The sequence below is a fragment of the Taudactylus pleione genome, unplaced genomic scaffold (assembly GCF_031769625.1).
Source record: "Taudactylus pleione unplaced genomic scaffold, aTauple2 ptg000412l, whole genome shotgun sequence".
NCBI classification, from domain to species: domain Eukaryota; kingdom Metazoa; phylum Chordata; class Amphibia; order Anura; family Myobatrachidae; genus Taudactylus; species Taudactylus pleione.
In genome coordinates, this window is record NW_028284814.1 from 459,937 (window position 1) to 484,642 (window position 24,706).

General features: G+C 46.4%; 1 protein-coding gene across 1 annotated transcript in view; it reads left to right on the top strand.

Moving 5' to 3' along the window:
- Positions 1–24,706, top strand: part of MED27 (mediator complex subunit 27) — a 227,465-nt gene that overhangs the window by 91,115 nt on the left and 111,644 nt on the right. The window contains exon 3 of the mRNA XM_088447040.1: positions 9,105–9,235. Within this exon, the coding sequence (XP_088303166.1) occupies positions 9,105–9,235 (131 nt within the window). The remainder of the gene's footprint in view (positions 1–9,104; positions 9,236–24,706) is intronic.

Sequence of the window (24,706 nt, forward strand, 5' to 3'; positions counted from 1 at the left end):
TGGCCATGCATGCATGGCAGATCGAGCTACCCAGCTGCCGACACCAGCTGTGTGAATGGTGCAGGTGAACGATATAAGTGTAACAGGTCGATATGTCACACCATCGAGCACCGCATTGGCGGGTCAGATAAATGTGTACCCGGCTTTAGTTATCTAGCCCATGATGTTCTGTAATGGAGCCAGGGGTGATTCCTGGGCCATTGTTTTATTAGAGTGTCAGAGACGTTGGGGTTGTGAAGTTTGAGAGGCTGCTGTAAGTCTGAAGCTCATTCATAGGATGAGTAAGGTTGTAGGTCCTGTGTGTGGAGCCCTAGGCGTTCAATGTTTTTTTTTTTTTGCAATCTGGATCCTTTCTGGTGGCTGCTAGTGGTTCCACGCAAAGCATGAAAGTTAGTGGGCAGCCCTGGTCTATACTGCTCTTTAGTAAATAAGTTGTGTTCTCTATATAGAGCACCAGTGGCATGTTGGCTAATTAATGCAGGAGCAATGATTAACCTTTCATTTAGCCAATGAATTGCAGATAGTAAGGCAGGCAAGCACAGGAATGTTATACAGCAAATTCACTATCCTGTTTGTGCTTTATACAGTATCCTCATACACTACCACTGCGGTCGCGCCAAACATTCCTTCTCAGCGCGCCAGGTCCCGCGTGACTGGGCTTGTTCCAAGCATTTATTTTTTTTTTCACTCAAATTTGCATCTTAGTCGCAATCCGATGCGACAAAACTGCTTCACGAGACTGCACTGATTCATTTGATATGGAACGCTTGTATACCTGTGCGAGACTGAGTCCGACTCATAGAGACCCGGGCTTCGTATACAGAGTCAGTCGCACACAGAAATACAAGGGTCACATATCAAATGAATCGGTGTAGTCCTGTGAAGTAGTTTTGTCACATCCGAGCTAAAAAGACTCTCCCTGCGGTCAGCGAGGCTCTCTCGTTCCAGGCATCCCGCTCCGCATGGCATATTGAGGCTAGGACGCATCTGTATATATTGAAGCTTTAGATTCCACTGAACCCCGATTTTAATAATAAAAAAAACAAAAACAGCTAAATTACTTTACAGCAACAGTTGTTGAGGGCAAAAGTGTAATCACTCATTAATATAGGCACAGTAATGCTCTCTAACTCTCCCACCCCCTTCCCAACCTCCAGAACCACGGCCCCTTTCAGTAATAATGTGTCTGTACAAATGTATGCTGTCAGTACATTTAGGCAACACTGGGACTCGTGTCAGTTGTTGTTGATTTACTGTTACACCCTCTCTATGAAATCCAGTTTATGCATGGAGTATTGTGCAAATGTTACCGCTGTTACAGTTTACAAGATACGATGTAAGGTTTCCAGGAGGAAAGTTGCCCTCAATCCCTCTAAAAAGTAGCAGCAACAAAAAAAAATGAATGGTGATAATTTGGATTTACAGCATAGGCAAACGCAGGGGGGGTTTCCGTCTGCCTGGAAACCCCCCTCCCCAGCAGCCCAGGCCATGACCACAATAGAAATAGTAATATAATGGAATGTTACTAGTGCTGTATGTTCTTCTCAGTATCATAAATGAAATAGTTAGTACCACCTGTGGATCTTTTAACATGTATCAGCCAGTAATAAATATACCTGTGCACCAATTAGGGGATTTGGAAAACATGCACTGTTATGCTGGCCATACACGCTACAATTATCTGGACGATCCGCCCGATAGCGGCGGATCGCCGCAATAATTGTAGCGTGGGGGGGGTCGACCGAGGGTTAAATATTGCTCGGTCGGGCATGCTGGATTGTCCAGCATGCCCGTCCGATACGATATTTAGCGGGTAAACTGTCGGCCGCATCGGGCAGTGTATGCCCAGCGCAGCCGACAGACAGACATTTCCTGTGTTCCTTCCTACGGAAGGAACAGGGAAATGTCTCCGCCCCCGGGGGCGGAGCGCGGATGTCGGGCTATACACTGTGAGATTTCTCTCACAGTGTATGCCGCGGACATCTGCGGCTGGCAGCCGACCAGATAAAATGTCTGTCGGTCTGACAGACATTTTATCTGGCAGTGTATGCCCAGCATTAGGTATGCACTGCTATAGAGCCCAATATTTACATATATGTCCAGTGCAGTGCTAGGTTCTTCTGCTGCTCCCCCAGACTCCCGGACTTGCTCCCATGCTCTGGAATGTTGTCCACATCTAAAATAAATACATTCAGCTCAGGCAGGATGGCCCTACTGCCGTATCTCATGGCTTACTGTGATCGCTGGTCCTCTATATACTGGAATTATGACACACAATACACTTTGTATGACGCATATTAAAGCTGGATAAGTGATAATTATGCCCTCTTCATGGACTGGCCACACTGACTCTAAAATCAGGCATTTGGAAACCCCCCTCTAGAAATCCTGCGTTTGCCACTGTACAGAATCTGCTTAACTCTACCAGCTGCCTCTTACATGGTTGAACTCGCACCCGATTTTATTTTATTTTTTTTACTATTATTATTTTTATATATATATATATATATATATATATATTATATAATCGGTGTCTAGAAAAGATCAGAGAAAAGTAGAAGATACATTGTAGTGTGAATTCTGCCAAGCTGTGTCTCTGTAATTCCATAGCGCACTCTGCATATTGCTCTCATTGCAAATTCAGAGAGTGGAGATCGAAGCCCGGAGCCGCTGACATTTTGAAACATGTCTCTTTCAAAGCTGCTCTGTCCCTTTTTTTTTCTCTCTTTTTATTGATTTGCCGCTGAGGGAAATCTGAAAGAGAGAAATTTTAGGTGGTGCAGGGAGGAAAGAAAAATTAATTTCTGGCGAATTTGCTGCGTCCGACCGAGGATTTGTAATACTGCTGCATAAAGCTTTGCACGCCTTTCCCGACCCTCTGCAGTTTATAATGCTAGTTAAGTGAATTCTTTGTGAGCCTGATGTGGTTGCAGCGATTCCGACAAGACACCGACATGATCACCAAAAGATTTACAGATTCGGGTTACATTGGTGATTTTCTTTCAAACGACTCTCCCGGATAGCCGCGGGAATTTTCCCTGATCGCCAACGTGTAAAATAGCTGCAGAGGGGTGCGAGAGGGGAGGACCAATATATGAAGCCGCAATCTTTAGGATTACTACTTCTTACTGGTTTGCGCGGTTAATCTTCCTCACCTCCTTGGTAGGTCTGGTTTTCTTCTGGGAAAATGTACTACGCGCAATATTCAACGTGCCTATGATGTAGTGTCTTCTGGATTGGGAGATCCCCACCCTACCAAGGAGCGTAAAGATATTGACCAAAAACTGGGAGCACTCTGAAATCGCACATAGGGTATAATAGTCTTGGAAGATGGAACGCTCTCTGTACGTGAGACAATGAGTGCGGCTTAGGAGTCCCACGTTGCAAGGGACGGGACGCCCAACTTTGTGTGCCTTTAGATGCTACTATCGATCACGCCATCAAAACTTGCATCTGCCGCATGCGAGGTGCAGATTTTCCGGGCCTTCAATATAAGCGATTAAGCGCCTTGAGTTTTCAACCAGTTCAGCGACACAATCACAACACCCCATAAAACGCCCATCAAGACAGTACATCTCCGTGCTTCTACATAGCCCACCTCCCCAGTCACCGCTCAGCACATTTCCAGTACACTATGCGTATCAATCGTTATTGTGCCTATGTGTGTACGCTCCATCGAAAGCATGCACTGTGCGACTTTTTAACGATCTATACGCAGGCACAGTTGAAACGCATCAACCATTTTTTTTTTTTTTTACTCAGAATCATGCCCAGCGTGTGTAGTTTCTGATCATGTAGATATCGGCGCAGCTAACTATGGCGGTTAGCGGTTATAGGGACCTTATAGGTGGTCCCGGCATCTACCTACCAATTCCTCCCAGAAGCACGGAACGTGGAAAAGGCACATAACATCCCATGGGAACTGCCTGCTAGAGATTACTGTATGGTTATCCACAAGAGAGACCTTTTAGTGGAATGTTTATTTCTATAACTATTCAGTAGATTTAGAAGCTCAATATTATTCATGTATAAGGTTATTAATGTTGTTATTATTATTAATAATCTGCGGTACTAAAAGTCTCTGACGTCTCCAAGCGTGGTCTCCTGCCTTTTTTGATTCACCGCACAGTTTTTTTTTACCCTACCCAAAGTCCTGCCATTTGACTTTAATATTGATCTCACACTTTTGGAGGGGGGTGTGGAATAGACAACTGTCTGAACCTGAAATAGCCTCATTGAAGCTGTCTCAAAATGAGGAAAATGATTTTCCCTTTCCTCAAGATGCTAAATTGCTTTACCCAACCTCAAATAAAAGTGGCTGGCTGAGCGAGATTTTTCCCTTTTCACGGCAAAGCCTTTGTGTTGTAGATCTGCCGTCGGTGTCAGTTGAAAGAGGTTCGATATTGAGATGGTGGTCCCCACAGGCGTATAAATGTGAGCAGCACGTTTGAACACAGTAATACGTGTGTTAAGAGAACAGTCTATAAGATGTCTGCCTGGAGCCACCTATAAAGAACTTCACGACAGCACTGAACACGATTGAAGCCGGTGTCGGACAGCGGGAACAGCGCGCGTTTGCCTGTAGTGTTGAATAGAAGTGTCGATTCCTGATATGATTATGGTGAGGAATTAATTGGTGCTGGTCTTGCGTGTTTCTTTCGAGGGAAGAGGAGCTTTATTTGTCATCAGTGTCAATTACTCATTCTCCCGGTTGAACTTGCCTGTGCCTCCAATTCCCGCATTCGTTAAATCCTCCTTCCCTCAATCATTTTCTGCAGCTCTCTGTTAATGAATAGCATGAATGGTGAGGCCATTGTTGAAGCAGACCCCGGAAGGTTTCATCATTTTTTATTTATTTTTATTTTTTACTTGGTTGATCTGTCACTGGTTGCGGTGGTCCTTGCATCTGTCGCTGGTTGCGGTGGTCCTTGCATCTGTCGCTGGTTGCGGTGGTCCTTGCATCGGTCGCTGGTTGCTGTGGGCCTTGCATCGGTCGCTGGTTGCGGTGGGCCTTGCATCGGTCGCTGGTTGTGGTGGTCCTTGCATCTGGGGCAAGTTCCGAACCAAATAGTTTGTTTCAACTTTTGGATGCTAAAATTGTTTTAATATTTATGTATGAAATGTTTCTATTTGTAGATTGATATTTGTATAATCTATATTACGTTAGAAAAGTTGGCTACGATTAAAGTATTTTTTTTTGTTTTGTTTTTTAAAGGGTCAGTGAGCTGTTTGTCACAATGCAAGAGATTTGGGCTATCCTGGGTGCGGAGACTAAAAGATTTATAGAGCAGATATGTCTTTTTGATCTAGCTATTCACGATTGTGTTACAACCATATAGGTTGTGAACCTTTGAGTATTAGGTTATAATATTCTTAGTGGTCAAGTGGCTAAGTTCTTTTTTTAAGTTGAGTATTATTAAAAGTTATGTATTAACACAGACTGATATAAAAAGATACATTCTCTCTCCCTCTCCCCTCCCAGATTCCAATGAGGGGACTAGGAATAACTCACACAGACTTCTAAGCAGTAACCTGGAATTATTATACCTTATAAAAGATTATATAAATACAGACAATGTTGCATTAGCAGCTCTTCTGTACACTTGTCGGAGAAGACCCCATTCCCCTCACTGCGCCACACTTTACCCATCTGCCACCTTCACCACTTCACTGAGTGATTTCACTCCCTCTTGTCTATGGGTGTCTGGGGTCCTAATTTGACCTCAACTTTGAGAGTGGACAAGCTGGGAGATGACTGTCACTTTTTTTTTTCCCTCCCCTGGACTCTGGCGGAGGCTTCGGACGCTCTGGAATATTGGGCTAATTACAGTTGCATAAATTATTTTACCCTAGTTCAGGGCTTGACACATTTTTCTAAAACCTAGGAGCCAGGATGAAATTGTAGGAGCCAGACCACCGTCCCCCCCCAATAAAAATTACTGGAGTGAGTGAGGAGCACAGCTCTGTGTGTAATGCAATCTTTATACACACTATTCCAGTCCACAAAATGGTCACAGTTGAGTGGATACAGTAAAATGAAGACCCCCTCACTGCTCTGCACAGCTCCCCTGCTCCACCCCCCACCCTCCAGTAATAATGGACCATATTTCACATAAAACAATGGTGCCAGAAAGAACAACAAAACCCCCCTCCCCTCTTGGTCACACAACTGTCCCTCTGAAGCCGCTCCGCAATCCTTGGCCACGCATAGACCCTACTACCGGAGAGCTCTATGCAGCCGTAGATAGGCGACAGTAGACAGCTGGGACATACAGGAGGATCAGCGTAGAGTGAGACAGACAGCAGGGGGCAGAGCAGGCCAGGATGGAGAGGAGTCGTCAGTGTAGGCCGGGACGGACAGAGGCACAGCAGTCACCGCAGGCGACACTCAGCACATGCACTCCTGTGCATGATATGAACACCGCAATACTATAGGCACGAATCTCCGCCAGAGCTGATGAGGATCTGCTTCCTCCCTCACTGCAAAATCTGATAGCCATGGCCACCTGGCCCCTGGGATTTGTCCAAGCCCTGCCCTAGTTACTGGGTCAGGGTAAGTGAAGATGTAACATCGTAACAGGTTAACCCTTCGCAGTCTTGTGGTCACAAGTCACACTTGAGTTATTAGGCTAAAGCCAGTGCCATTGTGAAGCGGTGCTTAAAATGGTAAAGCGTTGTGCCAGCTGGGCTTCGCCTTTATGACACAGCCTGGTTCTTATTAGTCACAATAAAAAAAATGCCTTAAGCTGGGTACACACCTGAACGATGGTGCAACCCAGTGATGCAAAAATGAATCGCACCTCCATACGCTCTGTACGATCCGCCATGTGGTGGTGCGATGTATCATTGCATGCTGCATGTGACTACACCACGTCCGTCCTATAATCGATCCATCGAATGTGCAGCACATCTAATGAAACACTTCAATGAGTGACTGCTGGGGGGGACAGATTGGGAATACACACTATACGATGTGTACGATATATCATTCTTATCCCCGGGGTGATATAGCGGACGATATATTGTATGGTGTGTACCTATCTTTGTTATGTAGGATTTATTTATTTTTATGCCCTGACAATCTCATTTTGCTTTCAACTTTGATGCTATGAAAATAATTTGAGAAGTAGCTTTCACCCTAAAGTATGTGGAATGAAATGCCACTGACCTCAGTAGCAGCTCCTCTGGTGGCCAAATTATCTGGGACGGATGGGGGAGGGGGTGATGCTTATTGAACTTTGGGCCCGATTCAGAGCCGCTCACAAGAGGCCCGATGGTTGCCCACTGCGCACATGCCGCAACCGGCTGAGCTGCGGGGCTCGCAACAAGACAGGACGGCTGTCGATGTTTATTGACAGCTCGCCCCGTTTTGTGGGCGGGTAGGGGGGGGTGGCCGGACAAGCACAGGCGTTCCCTTAGGAACGCCTGGCATTTGTAGGAGGGCTTACTGACATCACTACTGAAGTCAGTAGTGGACTTCCTGCTCTATTAGAGCAGGAAGTCCACTCGGGCTTGCGCCAGCTAGACCCTACCTCAGGGTCTCGTCGCAAGCCCGATGGCGGTGATAATCGCGACGGCCTCCAGCCCGCTCGCACAAGCTGTGACTGGTCACCCACAGCTTTGCGAGCGGCCAGAGACAAAAAAAAACAAACGCCCACATTCAGAGCGAGCGCCCGCCAGCAGCGAGCGGCTCTGAATCGGGGCCTTTATCCAGTAACCAGATTCCAACAAAGGACCTTGTGAGATTATGTCTACAAGTGAACATTGTGCTTTTAAAAATGGTAATTACTCTGTGTTGGAATAGCAGATGTAACCGAAAACACCATGTACAGCTAAAATATAAATTGCCTTTCTTATAATGCAGATGAACTGCAACATCTTTTTATTTTCCTTGGTTGTCAAAACATCTTTGCTTGCGCAGGAAATAATTGCACCTGCTCCTTGAGTAATTATGAATGACTGACACATTAGGGGGGGAGCCTTGGACAGAACTCTGGAAACAAAATTGTAACCATGCAATCCTTTTAGAGCTGAGGTGCGCTACATGTTGAAGCCCGAGTTGCAGTTGTCATTTTCCTGTAACCAATTCTACCAGAAAAATAGGATGTGAATGACTTGGTGACATTATGATTCGATAACAAATGATTGTTTAATGCTCATGGAACAACGCACTTGGTTAAATACTATACACAGCAAGCCTAATTGCCCAGCATACTGTGTAGTCAGATGTCCTGCACCCATGTTCCCGTTACTATCCTCAGCTCCATACCAGTACTATAATCAACACCTATATTATATATAACACCATTATGGCTATACCTGTCCATGCCACCTTACAGACCTATTACCAAAATATTTAGTCATATGTCTCCTTACAGTCCTCACCCCAGGACCTCCTGCCGTTCAGACGCCTACACCGGGGGTCATTAAACAGCGCGATGATTGTTGGTACAGACCTGTGTCGTCGTGACACTAACTGGACACAACGTATGGTGTTGTATCCTAAGAGTTGTGTTCGTTCCCCTATGAGAATATGATCATGTTAATGCTATTTACGTTGTTAGGTGTTAACATTTTCTTCGATGAATTGACTATAGATAATTGAGAATGTGGTTGCCGATGATACATTGAAGGGCGAATCAATTGTTGCGTGGGTGGTGACCATTAATGAGCGTCCAGTTTTGCAAATGAATTGTTCTGGGCACTCCTTAATCGTCGCCCTATTAAATAAGTTTTAGCTGTGTAAAATGGCTGGTTTAGCTGTGTAAAATGGCCCTAACACCCTAACCACGGGTTTCTCGCATATTTTGCCTGCACCCTCCTTAGGGTGCGAGCAGAAATGCCGGCGGCTATCTCGCTCAGACGGAGCAACAATTGAAATTGCTCCTTCCAAAAAATAGCCACTGGCTAAACAATTGAATTGCTGTGGATTTAAACTACATTGGAACCAGGAATCAGAATTGATCAATTATTTGTTGCAGCTACTATTTATTTTTAAAAACATCAGTTTCAAGCTTTTTTTGTTGTTGTTTTTTTGTTGCTTATCTCAAATACAACATTTTGTCTTTTGAATTGACACCAGTGTTTTTGCCTTGTCTCCCCAGTTGCAGTATCATGCTGGACTAGCATCCGGTCTCCTGAACCAGCAATCGCTGAAAAGGTCGGCTAATCAGATGGGAGTGTCTGCTAAACGAAGACCAAAGGCTCAACCTACCACCCTGGTCCTTCCGCCTCAGTGAGTCTTCTTGAATCTAAAACCAAAACCGCTAAATATAAAATAAAGCATGATAGACACAAAGATCTGTAAGCGTAATACAGAACGAGTGTCGCCAACAACAAAAGGAAAACGGGGGGGGGTGAGGGGACGGGACGGGGGGAACATTGGTGTTATAGGTTCGGTGAATAACAAGGTAAAAACCAGTGGGAAGATTTGCTTCTATCGGAAGAGCCATTGGGAGCCGGAAGTTCTATTAACACTTTCTATGTGAACGGTAAAATCTCACCTCTAGTACTGTTGTATATTTCTGGAGGCCTCTAACATCGATAAGATAGAATGATTTCCGAGAAGTGCCATTGATCTGGTGCGCAGGAAGCGATACTTATCTGGTCAGGAAAGGCTTCGAGAGCTGAACATGTTCTACGTAGAGGAGAGATCAAACAAGGCAACGGTGATAGAGACAATTAGAAATACCGATATATCAATAGTTCAATATTTTTACAAATAAAACCATTTTCAGAAGATGGGACAAAAGCGGCGAGATTAGAGGGACATTGCACGTTACAATTCTGATAGCGGGTTATCGCTGCATTGTCTGTGATTGAGTGGTATTCCGGATTCATGGAGGGTGGTTTCATAGAGGGTGTCTGCTGTCCACCCAGAGTTTTCTCTCTGTGGTCATTATTTGGATACATTTTCTATATGATATACTTTAAGAATTCCTTCCAGTTTAGAAATGACACACATTATTCCGTCCTCTGTTGGCTGATCACTCCACCCTAAAGCAGAACTCTAGTTACACGTAGAGTCCAATGAGAAAGACATTCTGCTTCCTGCAGATGGCGCTGTTCGTCTGATGTGCTAGGGTCTACGATTTCTATTACTGGATCGCACGGTACTCATCTCTTACAGATGTATGAAAGTGGGTATCATTGCCCATTCCCATGAATATCCCATCCATGGGAATAGAAGGTGCAGTGCATCATCTGATCATTACAGTCCAATATTAACATGTTGCTCCTTCTATTAGCTGCTGCTGGTTCTTTACAGTAAAAGCAGTAGTTAGTAGTAGGAGCATGTGTGTACCGCCAGCAGTTTGGTCAAGCCTAAAATAAGTAATTAGTGCAAACAAAATAGCCGCTCTAGCCGCAAATAAACCCCTCTTTCTTAGAACTGGTTATATCTCCTGTGTGGCAACACTGAAGAATAATTCTGATATTTGGGTCGAGCGGCCATGAGTTGTCCACGTGTGGCCATTGCTGCTCCTATAACAAACCTTCAGATGTCCTCTCTGACCCACGGATCACGCAGTACAGAGTTAAAGCACTCGCTGCTTATTTTGTGTGTCTCTTTAATACTTTTTATGGGATCTCCAGAGATCTGGAGAGTTTGACAACCGCTCTTATTTCTTATTGCAGAGCATTAACTACCAATATTCACGGGATAGCTTGCAGATCACCTGTAATGAAGTGGTAATCCCACCATCCGCGTTTCTGCCCCTCTCTTGAATTGGAGCACAGAGAGCAGCCTAATTAAAAATTAAAACACTGTTTGCATTTCCAGCACACCAAGAATAGGTATTTGTACAAGTCTGGGATTGAGCTAATAAGAACAAGGTCTTTGTCCAAGAAGTTTCATTATCAATCTGCTCATGCGATATCCTCTGGGCTAGACGAATTCCCCCAAGAACAAAAGGGATATAGCCAGTGTTGCTTCCTTCATCCTCTGCAGATCACTCAACTTCGGTGAAAGACTGTCTTGGAGTTGGTTAGGGCACCTGAGCCTAACGCACAAACTTCTTCTATGCCCTAACCAGAGTGAAGATGTTTGACATTGTATGTAACCTTGTTCTCCATCGTATGAGGTTCGTTTGAGAAGTTAGGGTTCCTAACTTGGGAGACTGACACCTCTATGTAGCACAGGATGAAGGGCGCTATTGCCAACTTGGTTATCGCTCTATTATTATCATTTATTTATATGGCGCCACAAATGTTCCGCAGCGCCCTACAAAGTACATAAACAAATAGGTGACCAGTGACCTTATGGTGCGTACACATGTAGCGATCTGCCAGCGATACGATATAGCTGGCAGATCGTTATGCACCCTCCGTGGTATGCTGGATGATCAATATCGATCATCCAGCACACCACCAACTTACCGCCGACCTATAGCGATCGTCGATCGCGGATCCATATAGTAACTTGCTCAAAATCAAGCAAGTTGACCGGCATGCACGGCCGATGGACGATATCGCTATCGTCCATACGTGGCCGTGCATCGCTGGTCGAAGGTAAGTTGGTAGGGACCAGTTAAAAGAACGATTTGAAAGGTAACGATATCGTTATTGTTCAATCATCCTTTTAAATTGCTATGTGTGTACGCACCATTACAGAACAATACAATACAGGACAAGGACATGGATAATATATATTGCTACATTAGTGACCATAACACCCACATAAGCAGCAGAACATAAGCAACCAAGTGTTAGGCGCCCCAGTGGGGAGTAAAAAGTAGATGAAAGTTAAAGTAGGGAGAAGCACAAGAGGGTAGAGGGCCCTGCTCGTAAGAGCTTACATTCTAAAAGGGGGGGGCAGACAAACAGATGGGGTAGACTGGGAGGAAGGAGCATATAGCAGAAAGTTGGGATGCGAGCTGGAAGGCTTTGATGAAGTAGTGGGTATTGAAAGCCCATTTGAATGATTGTACAGAGGTGGAGAGTCTGATGGGGAGAGGGAGAGAGTTCCAAAGGTGGGGAGCAGCGCGGGCAAAATCTTGGAGGCGGGAGTGGGAGGAAGTGTCTAAGGCAGACCTGGGCAACCTGTGGGTTGCCAGCTGTTGAAAGAAGCATGCTTTGCCAGCTGATCCGTGGGAGGGTATGCTGGGACTTGTAGTTTCACAACAGCTGGAGAGCTACAGGTTGGCCAGGCCTAACCCAAGGGGTTCCCATTGCTGATAACCTCAATGTCACTTAATAGAAGTATGAGTGAGCCTATTTAATGAGTAACATGACTGTTGAATTAGGAAAAGGCGTTTTATTAAGGTAGTACTGTTTAATTGATATATTATTATTAAAATAAGAAACACATATGGAATAGAAGTTGTATATAATATTATTTGTGGTTTCTTTTTTTTTTTTTTTTAATTTATTTCAACGTTTTTTGCCCAATGGAATAGAGAGCCAAAATCCGCGCTTTCTTTCTATTGCGCAGGTACGAGAAGCAAGTTGGTTTTTTAAACACGCGCTGAGTCTGGCCAACTGAGTACCGCTCTGCTGCCTTGGCCATTGTTTATTTCATATATTCAGGAAAGAATAGATTTTTTTTTTTTAAATTACTTTATAGCTGCAATGGGGTTTAAAGCAACAAGCCCACATTGCAAAGCATGTACCTTTTTTAAGCATGTATCGAATATCATTATTGTACTTAGCTAGTCTCCTACAAATCATAATTTACTTTTCAATACCTCTCTGGAGCAAAGGAAATATGGCTGACAAAGGGTCACAGTTCTCAGCAGATCATGTGATGAGCAGGGGGGTGGGGATGTCACAATGAACAGAGGAGTCACAAAACACATCGGCTGCAAGATGCAATCAATCTGTTAGAGACAGAGCTTTACACAGAAATCGGATTCTCAGCACCGTGGATCCCAGGATCGAAAAAGTTTAACATTTTGGGCTCAAAACCACCAAGAATCAGCGGCAAAAGCCACCACTTAGAAATTTGAGCTCAGACTCGGTCTCTCAGCATCTCACGTGAAGTCAGAGGAGGAGAGGAGAATGTCACAGCGAAATCAGAGCTAAGAGGGGAGTTCCAAAGTCATTCTGCACACAGCATCATGTGCCATGTGACTGTGGTTGCCATGATAGGGAAGCAATCGGGAAGCCAACTGCCTAAATACCGACAGCTGGCTTCCCGACTGTCATATCCCGACACGGGTGAAATGCCGGGCGTCTAGATGTAGACGCCCGCATTTCCCCGATGCCGGGCGCTGCGAGCGGACAGCCGCGGGGGGGAGGGTTGGGTTTAGGGCTCCCGGGGGGGGACTTGGGGTTAGGCACCCCCCGGGAAGGTTAGGGTTAGGCTAGGGGGAGGGAGGGTTAGGGTTAGGCAACCCCCGTGGGGACTTAGGGTTAGGCAGCGGGGAAGGGGGTGGTTAGGGTTAGGCACTTGGGGGGGAAGTTAGGGTTAGGGGGGTTAGGTTAGTAGATACTTACCTATCCACGATCGGGATTTCCAGCGCTGTCGGACTTCCGCTGTTTCTAACTCTGCTCTTGTCGGGCTGCCGCTGACGGGAATCGAACCGCCGGCCATGCGGCCGGTGGTATTTCATGCCCATTCCCCATGATAGACTCATGACACTGGAAAATGATCAGTCAGTATCAGCAGTCTGAAGACGCCAACCAAACTGATGCTTTGTAGCATACCAAAGTGGTTTATGTTAAAAAAAATAAAAATCCCACCACGCAACTTACAGTATGTTTGTGGGACCGCCTCCTTTAATATTTATTAACAAGCTTTTGTACTCTCCCAGACCCCTCCACTTCCTTATTCTCTGCATTAAATATTAATCTGCAGCCATTTCTTTTTCACTTTATAGCTACAATGTTGAAGCTTTATGCAAAACCGTTAACCCTTAGGGCTGCAGAGAGGTTTCAGGCCTCTGAGACATGTCGGTTCAGTCCTGGGGGATGTTGTGTTGGCTTCTGTGTCATTACGGTCTTGCTGCATGGAAACTGCTGGATCATTAATCTCCTATGTAAAAAGTTTATTTTCTTTTTTTAAAGTGTTTGTTTGGTACAGTTCCATTGTTTGCACTCTACACCCTAGAATCCCGGAGATTTCCTTTCAATCTCTTCCAGGTATAATTAAAAAAATAAAATAAATAAAAACTCTTGGGGTTTTGCTTTTTGACACGAGATGTTTGTCACACCACCGCTGCATAATACGCCATCATGTGTCCTTTCTGTATTTGCTCATTGCCTACACAGAGAGATGACCTATAACTGACTAGCATATACTGGGCCTGATTCAGAGCTGAACGCTCTGACCAGAGCCCTCGCTCTGAATCAGGGCCCTCCTACCTTTTTTTGGAGCGTCCTCATGGACGCTTGCATAGCTGTGGGTTACCATGATGATGGTCGCGATGGTCTTGACCATCGCGCTTGCGACGGAGACCCTGCAGTAGGGTCTCGCTGCCGCAAGCCCTGGAGTGATTTTGGCTCTATCAGAGCCGAAATCACTCCCACTGACCTCACTAGTAATGTCAGTGGGGCCGGCTTGAGGGAACGCCTCCGTCTGGCAGGCACGCCCACCAAAGGGGGCGTGCTGTCCATCAACATCGACAGCACGCCCCCTTTGGTGCGAGACCCGGAGTGATGGAGAGCCCGTCGCTCGCCGGGTCTCGCGCATGCTCACGACGGAGCTCCCTCCGTCGTGCGCATGCGCAGTGGGGGAACATCAACCCGTACTGCCGCTCACGAGCAGGTCTGAATGACCCCCACTGTGCACAATAAGGCAATGAAGATTTCAGGTTACTGGGCTTTTTTGGGATAAACTGAAGACTGACTGCTAAAACCAAAAATTCTGTTTGTAATTATTTTTTGTTTGCGTGATGACCCGTTCTCACCTGCGCTTTGTTGTCTTATAAAGTCTTTGCACTGGTGTTTACTGTCAAATAATAGACTGGGTTTAAATCGCATTAATAGTAATAACCATGTAAGCTAATATATGTGCATAATATTGAAACGTAATGAGTATCCCAGCCTATGCTTGGGGAGAGAGGGATGTGGGCTTAGCCAAGGCCCCAAAACTTAATTACTAGAAAGACGTAACCGGCGCAGCTGTAATACACAGGGCTGCGCAGAGCGGATTTAGTCTCGCCATGACAGCTGCGGCTTTGGGTTTGGCTGGACTCCTATACAAGGCTACGTTGCTGTTCTTTTTTTTTTTTTTTTGTCTGGACCCAGCATCCGATTCCTTCATCTTTATTTAGACTTATGACCTTACCAAATCTCTGCCTAATCTCCTTACGCATAAAACTTCAAAACACGTGAGTCTGGGCTCTGTCTAAACAGCAACGAAAGAGACCCAATAATTGTCTCTAATCGTCTGTCACGTCTTATGTCAAGCTGGGCTTTTTTAGTTAATGTCTTTTAGTTGGCGAGCTTTTATTTTAGTTAGAAAGTATCCACATTACACGAACACGCATAGAAATCGTTCGAGACAATTTTCTAATATTGGGAACAGACACGACCGTCGTTACTATCTAACAAATGCTCAAAGACCTGCATTGAACCTCAGCAACCAATCAGCAATGAGCTGTGCTCTGTTTAGTCCAGGCTAGACATTGAAAGCAAACGTCTGATTGGGTACCGTTGTTTAAATGTAGATTTGCATCTTTGAACAGTTCAGGATAGAACTCTCTATGTTTATGGCGGTTGACTGTATGCAGAGTTTGCACTGACGGTATACTTGTGTTGCGCCGAGTTTCAGCAATATCTATTCTCACTCTATGGGCTCAATCCAATTAGCAGCGAAGAGGGCGATTTGCCGTTATGGCGTAGAAACGTCGGCACCGCAGTTCGGCCGATCTCACCCTGGACAAGGACATTTTGTACGCAGCCCCAATTAGCTGCGAATTCCCCTCGCTGCATATGTAAGTGCGGCTCCCCTCGCAGCGCAAGTAAGTGTGGCTTACGTTCGTGCCGGACTCGTGAATATTTGTCTGCAGCCCCATAGGGCTGTGTATAAAAAATGTGCGAGTCTAGGGTGAGATTGGGCTGTGAGGGGAGAGTATTGCAGTTCTGTTGCCGGCGTTTCTATGGTGATGCAGCGGCAACTCTCGCCCCTTCTCACTTAATTGGATTAAGCCCTAGTGTAAAGCTGGCCATACACTAGACCAATTTTCAGCCAACTAGTTGGTTTTTTGGAATGACAAATTGGCCATTTGTTCCCAAACCTGGAAATTTAACAAAAACTCATTCAGACAAGTTACAGTATTTCATTAAAACATCTAACCAATTTTCTGGCGACCATTTTCATCTGTTCTCCGGTGTTTGGAAGCAAAATACTGATTGTCCTTTGCTCCCATACATTACCAAATTTTCATTCCAACCAACTTTCATCCAACCACTAACTAGTTGGTTAGTTGGGTCTAGTGTCTGTTGTAGCTTTATTTTTGAATATATTCAAATGTGCGCTTGAAATCATTTGCCCACTTTTGGATTCATAGGGGGCGATTCAATTCAACGCGAATTGAATAGCGCCGGGAGTGTGGTCGGAGAATGCCGTTCATCGAGCCTTAACAAGGGCGTTAAGGCGCGGTAACCGGCATTCTCTGACCAAAGTGCCTGGCGCTCGGCTGTTAGCGCCGCGCTAAGCAGAAAAACTGCTGCGCACCCGGCACTTTGGTCGGGTTCCTCCTCGCATCCCCAGGGGGGTGCGAGAAGAAATCCTTAGCGCGCCCAAACAGCGCGGTGTATTGAATAGCTTCGGGAGTTCCTCCCGTCGCTGTTCAATAGCGCATTGAACTGAATTCCCCCCACGGTGATTTTACTATCCTTCTTTCTTGTTTTCATAGTAGCTTATACTTGGCACCAGTGATATTATGGCATAATGATTTTATTTTTTTCATAGTGCAAAAACATAGATAAAAACCAAAAACAGAAAGCACTTGTGTGTCTGGGACAGTGCTAGGCACCCTGATAAATCTCAGGAGGTGCAGGGACAGCCCTCTGACCACCACAAAGGCTGCATATTACCATAAGGGGTACACACATTAAACGGTGATGAGGTTTTTTTTTTGTCCCCCGCGTTTTCACTTTTAAATAGATTATTTCCTCTACTCTCAAATGTATTAAAAGGCTGACTGTTAAGAAATCAGAGGTTTTTTTTCTCCAATAGGCCATCGTCTTGCGTAAATAACGCCGCCATAGCGTTTTGGGCCACTGACGGAGCAACAAGTACTTTGTCTGCTAACGCACAATACTAATCGGAGTATGGCGCTATGCGTTACTTACCAGTCCTGTCACTGGCTGCGCATTCGCTGACTGACGCCAGAATGAGATCGTGCGCAGCGTGCCCGCCGGGGAGCCCTTCCGTCTCCCAAAAGCACTAAGCTGATGCCATACAGGTAGTGCAGGGATCACTGGAGGTGTGAGTTATGGCATCACCACGCTAAGACACCCTGCATCGGTGCGCGTGATGTCACTAAGCACAAGGAAATTTGCAGGTTAATAAATTTGCCCCTTGTTTCTGTAATAAGTCAAACAATACATTAAAGCAAAGAAATTGATCTATCTGTACAAACATAGGGGGCATTTTAAAGTTTTACATGCTGTAAACTACACGTCTGGCAATAAAGTAAAAAGGGGGCCACAGGCGATAGTTCAGTGACCGCCTGTTCCCCATCGCTGATTTAGGACCCAAGTGTGTTTTTCCTACGCATTGGTATTTGAAGATCAATGGAATGATCTGTTCTTTGCACAGTAATGCCAGGTACACACTAGACGATGTGTGTACCCGCCCGGCGCACAATGCAGTGAACGACATATCGTGCGGTCGTCTGACACCTCGCGATCTGGTGACGGTATGCAAGTGGCCTCCACAAGCACGGGGTCATTCATCAGATTGACAGATTGAGCAGCATGTAGGCTCCATCTGTCGATGCGACGAACGACCCCGCGGGAGCGCGCATGGTCCAACATAGCGGGTAGGCACTGGCCGATGTAGACGATATGTCGGACGGATCGGGCGACATACTGTCTAGTGTGTACACCGCTGAAGAGTTGCTGATTTTTATCTGACCTTTTAACTGTGTTGTGAGGGAGTGACAGGCGGCTGCACAGTGCACAAGTCGGCATTATTTACGATAAATCATTTTCAGTTTAATTGCCAATTCATTTGCGATCGCCTAGGCGTCCGATAGTTGCCTGTAACCGTTTTACAAGCTGTGTGCTTGCCGGCTTTAAAGCGCTTGATAAAGTTTACAGAGCAGACACAATGGAGCGATGATTTCCACAAAGTGACATTTATCACCACTTACAATGTTCTCCATCTCCTCTGCTGGCAGGGCTACATCCCCGGCTGAGCAAGTCCGTACTCTAACACCGCAGCTCCACGCAGCAGCCCCTCCTCTGCAGCTCAATCACACTGGCAGGCTAAGGGGGACTGGTTGATTGTGCTGATTACACACATGTACGATAAGGGATGTCAGGGAACTATCACCCATACCCGATGTCAGAGATGTTTTATAATAGAGAACCATGTAATGCTCACAGGTAAATCCATGCATGAGTCTATTTGACATGAGGCTGCGGATTTGGGAGAGGGGAGCCATTTTCACCAAGTACCAGACTGCTTGTCTGCCAGCCAAATAAAGAGCGTTATGTATCAATGTCACTTAGAGGTAGATTGGAAGCATGCGGGAAAAAATAGATTGCATTTCGATATATAGATAGATTTTTATCTTTAGCCGTAGTTCAGGCTACTTCATTTATATACTGTAATGTTCTCACCAGCGCTGTTTCGGCATCCTGGTAGAAGATGGACAGTGTAAGGGTCGACGCCAAGTGGTCGACAGGTTCAAACACAAATGGTTGACACTTTTTTTTTTTTAAATGGTTGTTCAATATTTTTAAGGTAAGGGTTAGGCTTCCCGGAGGGAATGGTTAGGGTTAGGCACTAGGGGAAGGGTTAGGGTTATGCTACCGGATGGAATGGTTAGGGTTAGGCACTAGGGGAAGGGTTAGGGTTATGCTACCGGATGGAATGGTTAGGGTTAGGCACTAGGGGAAGGGAAAGGAATAGGCTAGGGTTATGGTTAGGCCACATGTGGAGGGTTAGGGATAGGCTACCGGAGGGGATGGTTAAGGTTAGGTTTAGGCACTAGGGTTATGGTTAGGCAACATTTGGAGGGTTGGGGATAGGCTACCGGAGGGGATGGTTAAGGTTAGGTTTAGGCGCTAGGGTTATGGTTAGGCCACATGTGGAGGGTTAGGGATAGGCTACCGGAGGGGATGGTTAAGGTTAGGTTTAGGCACTAGGGTTATGGTTAGGCAACATTTGGAGGGTTGGGGTTAGGCTACCGGTGGGGATGGTTTGGATTAGGCTAGGTTTAGGGTTAGGCCACATGTGGAGGGTTAGGGTTAAGCTACAAGAGGGGATGGTTAAGGTTAGGTTTAGGCACTAGGGTTAGACAACATATGGAGGGTTAGGCTACCGAAGGGAATGGTTTGGATTAATCTAGGGTTAGGTTTAGGCACTAGGGTTAAGCTACCGGATGGGATGGTTAGGTTTAGGCACTAGGGTTAATCTACCGGATGGGATGGTTAGGTTTAGGCACTAGGGTTAGGCAACAAGTGGAGGGTTAGGGTTAAATATAAAAAAAAAATGCTGAACATATGAGTGTTGATCATTTGAACATGCCGACCTATTGCATGTTGATCATTTGGTGTCGACCTTTGCATTGTCTATATCTTTTGTTCCACACCCTCTGTTTCCGGGCTGGATCTTGGAAACCGTTTCCCGTGTAAAGGACTCTCGTACCAAATAATGATTAAACAAAGAAAACGACATGACCCAGTGTAATTCACATGTGTAATTTGCATGGAATGTGCAAACCCTTGTATCTTAAATTACACATTTCTTTCTGGATTTTAGACCTCATTCGTTTTCCCCTGGGTATAGACAATCAGTGTGATTTGTTACTGCCTGGTAACTGTCATCCAATACACACAGTATAATATAGAGAATCTACACCTGCAGCATTGTGCACAATATTGCTGCATCTTAAGGAGTCTGGCCCAGAGATTGTCGGGACAACGTGGGATTAAGGGCTCAGGGAGGCGCAATGTCAGTAAGTAGAGTCTGTGCGCTGACTTCATAGACTGTATCAGGGGGTTAAGGAGCGCTGCTGGTTTGGATGCTCGATGGATTCGTTTCCTCTTTTATACTGGCTGCAGATAATAGGCGCACGCGAGCCGTGTGCGGTGGCTTCTCACATTTTTAAGCAAACTGCGTATGTGCCGCATCTGCCATATGCATCTTGGAGCAGCTACTTGGGAGTGTCCTAGGTTTGTAGTCAGGTTTGCGACCAATTGTGAGATGACTATGCGGAGTATACGCCATTTTCAGTCGCACAGTCTGCACCCAGCAAAGGGTAGGCGTAACCGCTTTTACTAGTGAACTTGGCTGCTCTCATAGCCGGGTGTGGTATAGAAGATCGACAGTGTCTAGATAGACACTCAGTAGACAGACAATAGGTCGAAAAAGGGACAAAAGGTTGACACGGATATGGTCGACACAAAAAATATATCCAACATGATTTTTTTGTAATTTAAGCGTAATCCTTACCCCCCTCCAAGTGCCTAACGCTAAGCCTCCCCCTAGTGCTTAACCCTAACTATCACCTTCTGCAGCCTAACCATAAGCCTCCGGCAAGTGCCTGACCCCAACTGTCCCCTTCTGCAGCCTAAGCCTCCGGCAAGTGCCTAACCGCAACTGTATCCTTCTGCAGCCTAAGCCTCCGGCAAGTGCCTAACCCCAACTGTCCACTTCTGCAGCCTAAGCCTCCGGCAAGTGCCTAACCCCAACTGTCCCCTTCTGCAGCCTAACCCTAAGCCTCCGGCAAGTGCCTAACCCCAACTGTCCACTTCTGCAGCCTAAGCCTCCGGCAAGTGCCTAACCCCAACTGTCCCCTTCTGCAGCCTAACCCTAAGCCTCCGGCAAGTGCCTAATCCCAACTGTCCACTTCTGCAGCCTAAGCCTCCGGCAAGTGCCTAACCCCAACTGTCCCCTTCTGCAGCCTAACCCTCCGGCAAGTGCCTAACCCCAACTGTCCCCTTCTGCAGCCTAACCCTCCGGCAAGTGCCTAACCTCAACTGTCCCCTTCTGCAGCCTAACCCTCCGGCAAGTGCCTAACCCTAACTGTCCCCTTCTGTAGCCCAAGGTTTGTATACACCTGAAAACAAGTATATTTATATATTTTAGAAGCCAATGAACCGTATTGTCGGCCAGCCGTACTAGTAGCCCAGTCACCTGGGATGACAGGTAGGGGTATGTCACATTTGTAGAACATTTATAACCTGGCTGTTCCATAGAGCAGATGGGGTTTCTCCATTTATTACCTGGCACCAGAAGCTGTCCATGCTCTGTGCTTGCAGTGCTGGATCCTGCCTACCCATCCACCTGCCACAGTACTGGAGTGCTCGATAATGAGAAACCCGGGACATTTTCTGGGACATGTCTTTAGAAACAGGGGCTGTAACTGGGATTTAGGGCCAGTTTGCCCCAAGCGTGTCCACCCCTGTATAAAGCAATGACCTGTTTTGATATGCCGTTACAGCCAAGCATAGTGAGAGAACACTATTCTTCCGCTTTTCACATATATTTTTCACCTGCGGTTACCCTGGGTTAAAGTTATTTTTTCTTCTATTTATCACTTTTTAAGGTTGGTTAATAACATCAACCCAGGTTATTGCATTTGTAATAGTTTTTTTTTTATTTCCATTATTATTTTCAGTTACGATGCCATGCTTGCTGGGAAGCGGACACCTTTTTGGGAGTCCTTCTGGCAGAATGCATTGCCCTCTCGGATCCCGCTTTCTCCCGGGACAGTGCATTGCCCTCTCTGATCCCGCTTTCTCCCGGGACAGTGCATTGCCCTCTCGGATCCCGCTTTCTCTCGGGACAGTGCATTGCCCTCTCGGATCCCGCTTTCTCTCGGGACAGTGCATTGCCCTCTCGGATCCCGCTTTCTCCCGGGAGTGTGCATTGCCCTCTCGGATCCCGCTTTCTCCCGGGACAGTGCATTGCCCTCTCGGATCCCGCTTTCTCCCGGGACAGTGCATTGCCCTCTCGGATCCCGCTTTCTCCCGGGACAGTGCATTGCCCGCTCGGATCCCGCTTTCTCCCGGGACAGTGCATTGCCCGCTCGGATCCCGCTTTCTCCCGGGACAGTGCATTGCCCGCTCGGATCCCGCTTTCTCCCGGGAGTGTGCATTGCCCGCTCGGATCCCGCTTTCTCCCGGGAGTGTGCATTGCCCTCTCGGATCCCGCTTTCTCCCGGGAGTGTGCATTGCCCTCTCGGATCCCGCTTTCTCCCGGGAGTGTGCATTGCCCTCTCGGATCCCGCTTTCTCCCGGGAGTGTGCATTGCCCTCTCGGATCCCGCTTTCTCCCGGGAGTGTGCATTGCCCTCTCGGATCCCGCTTTCTCCCGGGAGTGTGCATTGCCCTCTCGGATCCCGCTTTCTCCCGGGAGTGTGCATTGCCCGCTCGGATCCCGCTTTCTCCCGGGAGTGTGCATTGCCCGCTCGGATCCCGCTTTCTCCCGGGACAGTGCATTGCCCGCTCGGATCCCGCTTTCTCCCGGGACAGTGCATTGCCCGCTCGGATCCCGCTTTCTCCCGGGACAGTGCATTGCCCGCTCGGATCCCGCTTTCTCCCGGGACAGTGCATTGCCCGCTCGGATCCCGCTTTCTCCCGGGACAGTGCATTGCCCGCTCGGATCCCGCTTTCTCCCGGGACAGTGCATTGCCCGCTCGGATCCCGCTTTCTCCCGGGACAGTGCATTGCCCGCTCGGATCCCGCTTTCTCCCGGGACAGTGCATTGCCCGCTCGGATCCCGCTTTCTCCCGGGACAGTGCATTGCCCGCTCGGATCCCGCTTTCTCCCGGGACAGTGCATTGCCCTCTCGGATCCCGCTTTCTCCCTGGAGATTGCATTGCCCTCTCGGACCCCGTAATTCCTGCCCCCTGGTCCCCACTGCTGCTACACAAATATACAGTCTGCCTCATCAGGGCCCACCCCTACATGGCGCAATGTTGCAGTCAACGCAATTTTGCCCCTATGACTCCACCCTACAGGAGAAGTAGGCCAGGATGTTAATAGTTAATTTGGCACCACCTGCGGTTGCTGGGGGTTTGCTAAGCATCCTGGGAGATGTAGTTTGCGATCTGCGGCGCAAGAAGTTATTTACTCGTATTGTGACTGAGATAGTGGTAAAAAAATAATACTTTGTCCGCCAAAGCTGTTTTTAGTATACACTGCTGCACGTATGCAATCTATCAGTGGTTAATTGAACCCCAGTTTCTGTCACACAGACACTTGCAATTAAATGCAACCTGTATGAAAAAAATCTATAATTAGATTTTTTCATTAGCACAGCTGTCGCCACTCTTGTGATTTTTCAAGTGAGTACAAGTTGTTGTGTTTTTTTTTTTTTTTCTTTCCCTGGGCGTGGTGTGATATCCTTGAAATCTCCCATGTCTCTTAGCTATAGTCCAAAGCCTTCTGTGTTAACATACTGCGTCCGTGCTTGTTAACATAGCAGCGTTCCATCCATCGCTGGCACGGAGCATAATTACACAATCATTGGGCCAGTACGACAGCATGTTTAAATAGGTTACTCTGCTCCATTGACAGATCCTTCCCTGCGCCACAGCCATTAGCTTGAAACCTCAGGGATTGTCTGCTTGGCGTTCCTCAGACCCTGGCAGAATTAATGGTCGCTGTCTGGAATTCCACGCTGAGCTTTCCAGCCAGAGGGATCCCGAGCTATTTTCAGTCTTTTACATAAAGGATAAACGGCTTGGCGATTAGGATAATTGTGTAATGGTTGGAGACTTAGCAATGATCACTTACTGAGCATAATACTTATTGAGTGTTCTACTAATGCTCAGTAACCTTAACCGGGCTTAGTACCATATGACACAAACACATTGACAAACCCCAAATAAAAGTTACGATGTCTCTTATAAAGTGGTGTAAACTGTACACTGCAAACTACAATTAAGCATTTAAAGTTCCAGACATGACGGACAAATTTATATACAATATTTTAAAATTAATATTTTCATCATGTGCTATAATATAAAATATAATACAATATATAAGGTGCAAAAGGCTACACTTGGAGTAAGTTGCTGCTATCAGGGCAGACTCTTAAATGACAAAGGCAGTAGTTCCCAAACTTTGTCTCCAAGGCACTCTACAGTACAGGTTTTAAGCATATCCATGCTTGAGCACAGGTGACTTAGTACCTCAAATTGATTTAGCAATCTGTGCTCAACCGTGGGTATCTTTAGAACCTGTATCGTTAGCCTATCTTGAGGATTGAGTTTGGGAACCACTGGACTAGGGGATGGGATAGACTTTTTCATAAATATGGCAGTGTGGAGTATGATATACTGTTGGATGAACCAAAGAGTGGACACTTTTCCTCATTTCCTCCTCCTACGTTGATGAGGATTTATGCAGCTGTGTAATCACCCCACTGCAGATCAGGAAATTCTGCTAACTGTCTGTTCTGCAAGCACCGGTTATCGCATGTCGTTTGTGCAGCTGGTTTTCATATGTCACACGCTGGTGGAGAGTTCTCATTGTGTTGTGAAACTAGATTGACTGAAGCATAAAGAGCCTTCTCATGTTTTATCATCAGGACACAATTTTCATGTGATATTTGATTACCAGAGCCATTATGTGCTTTT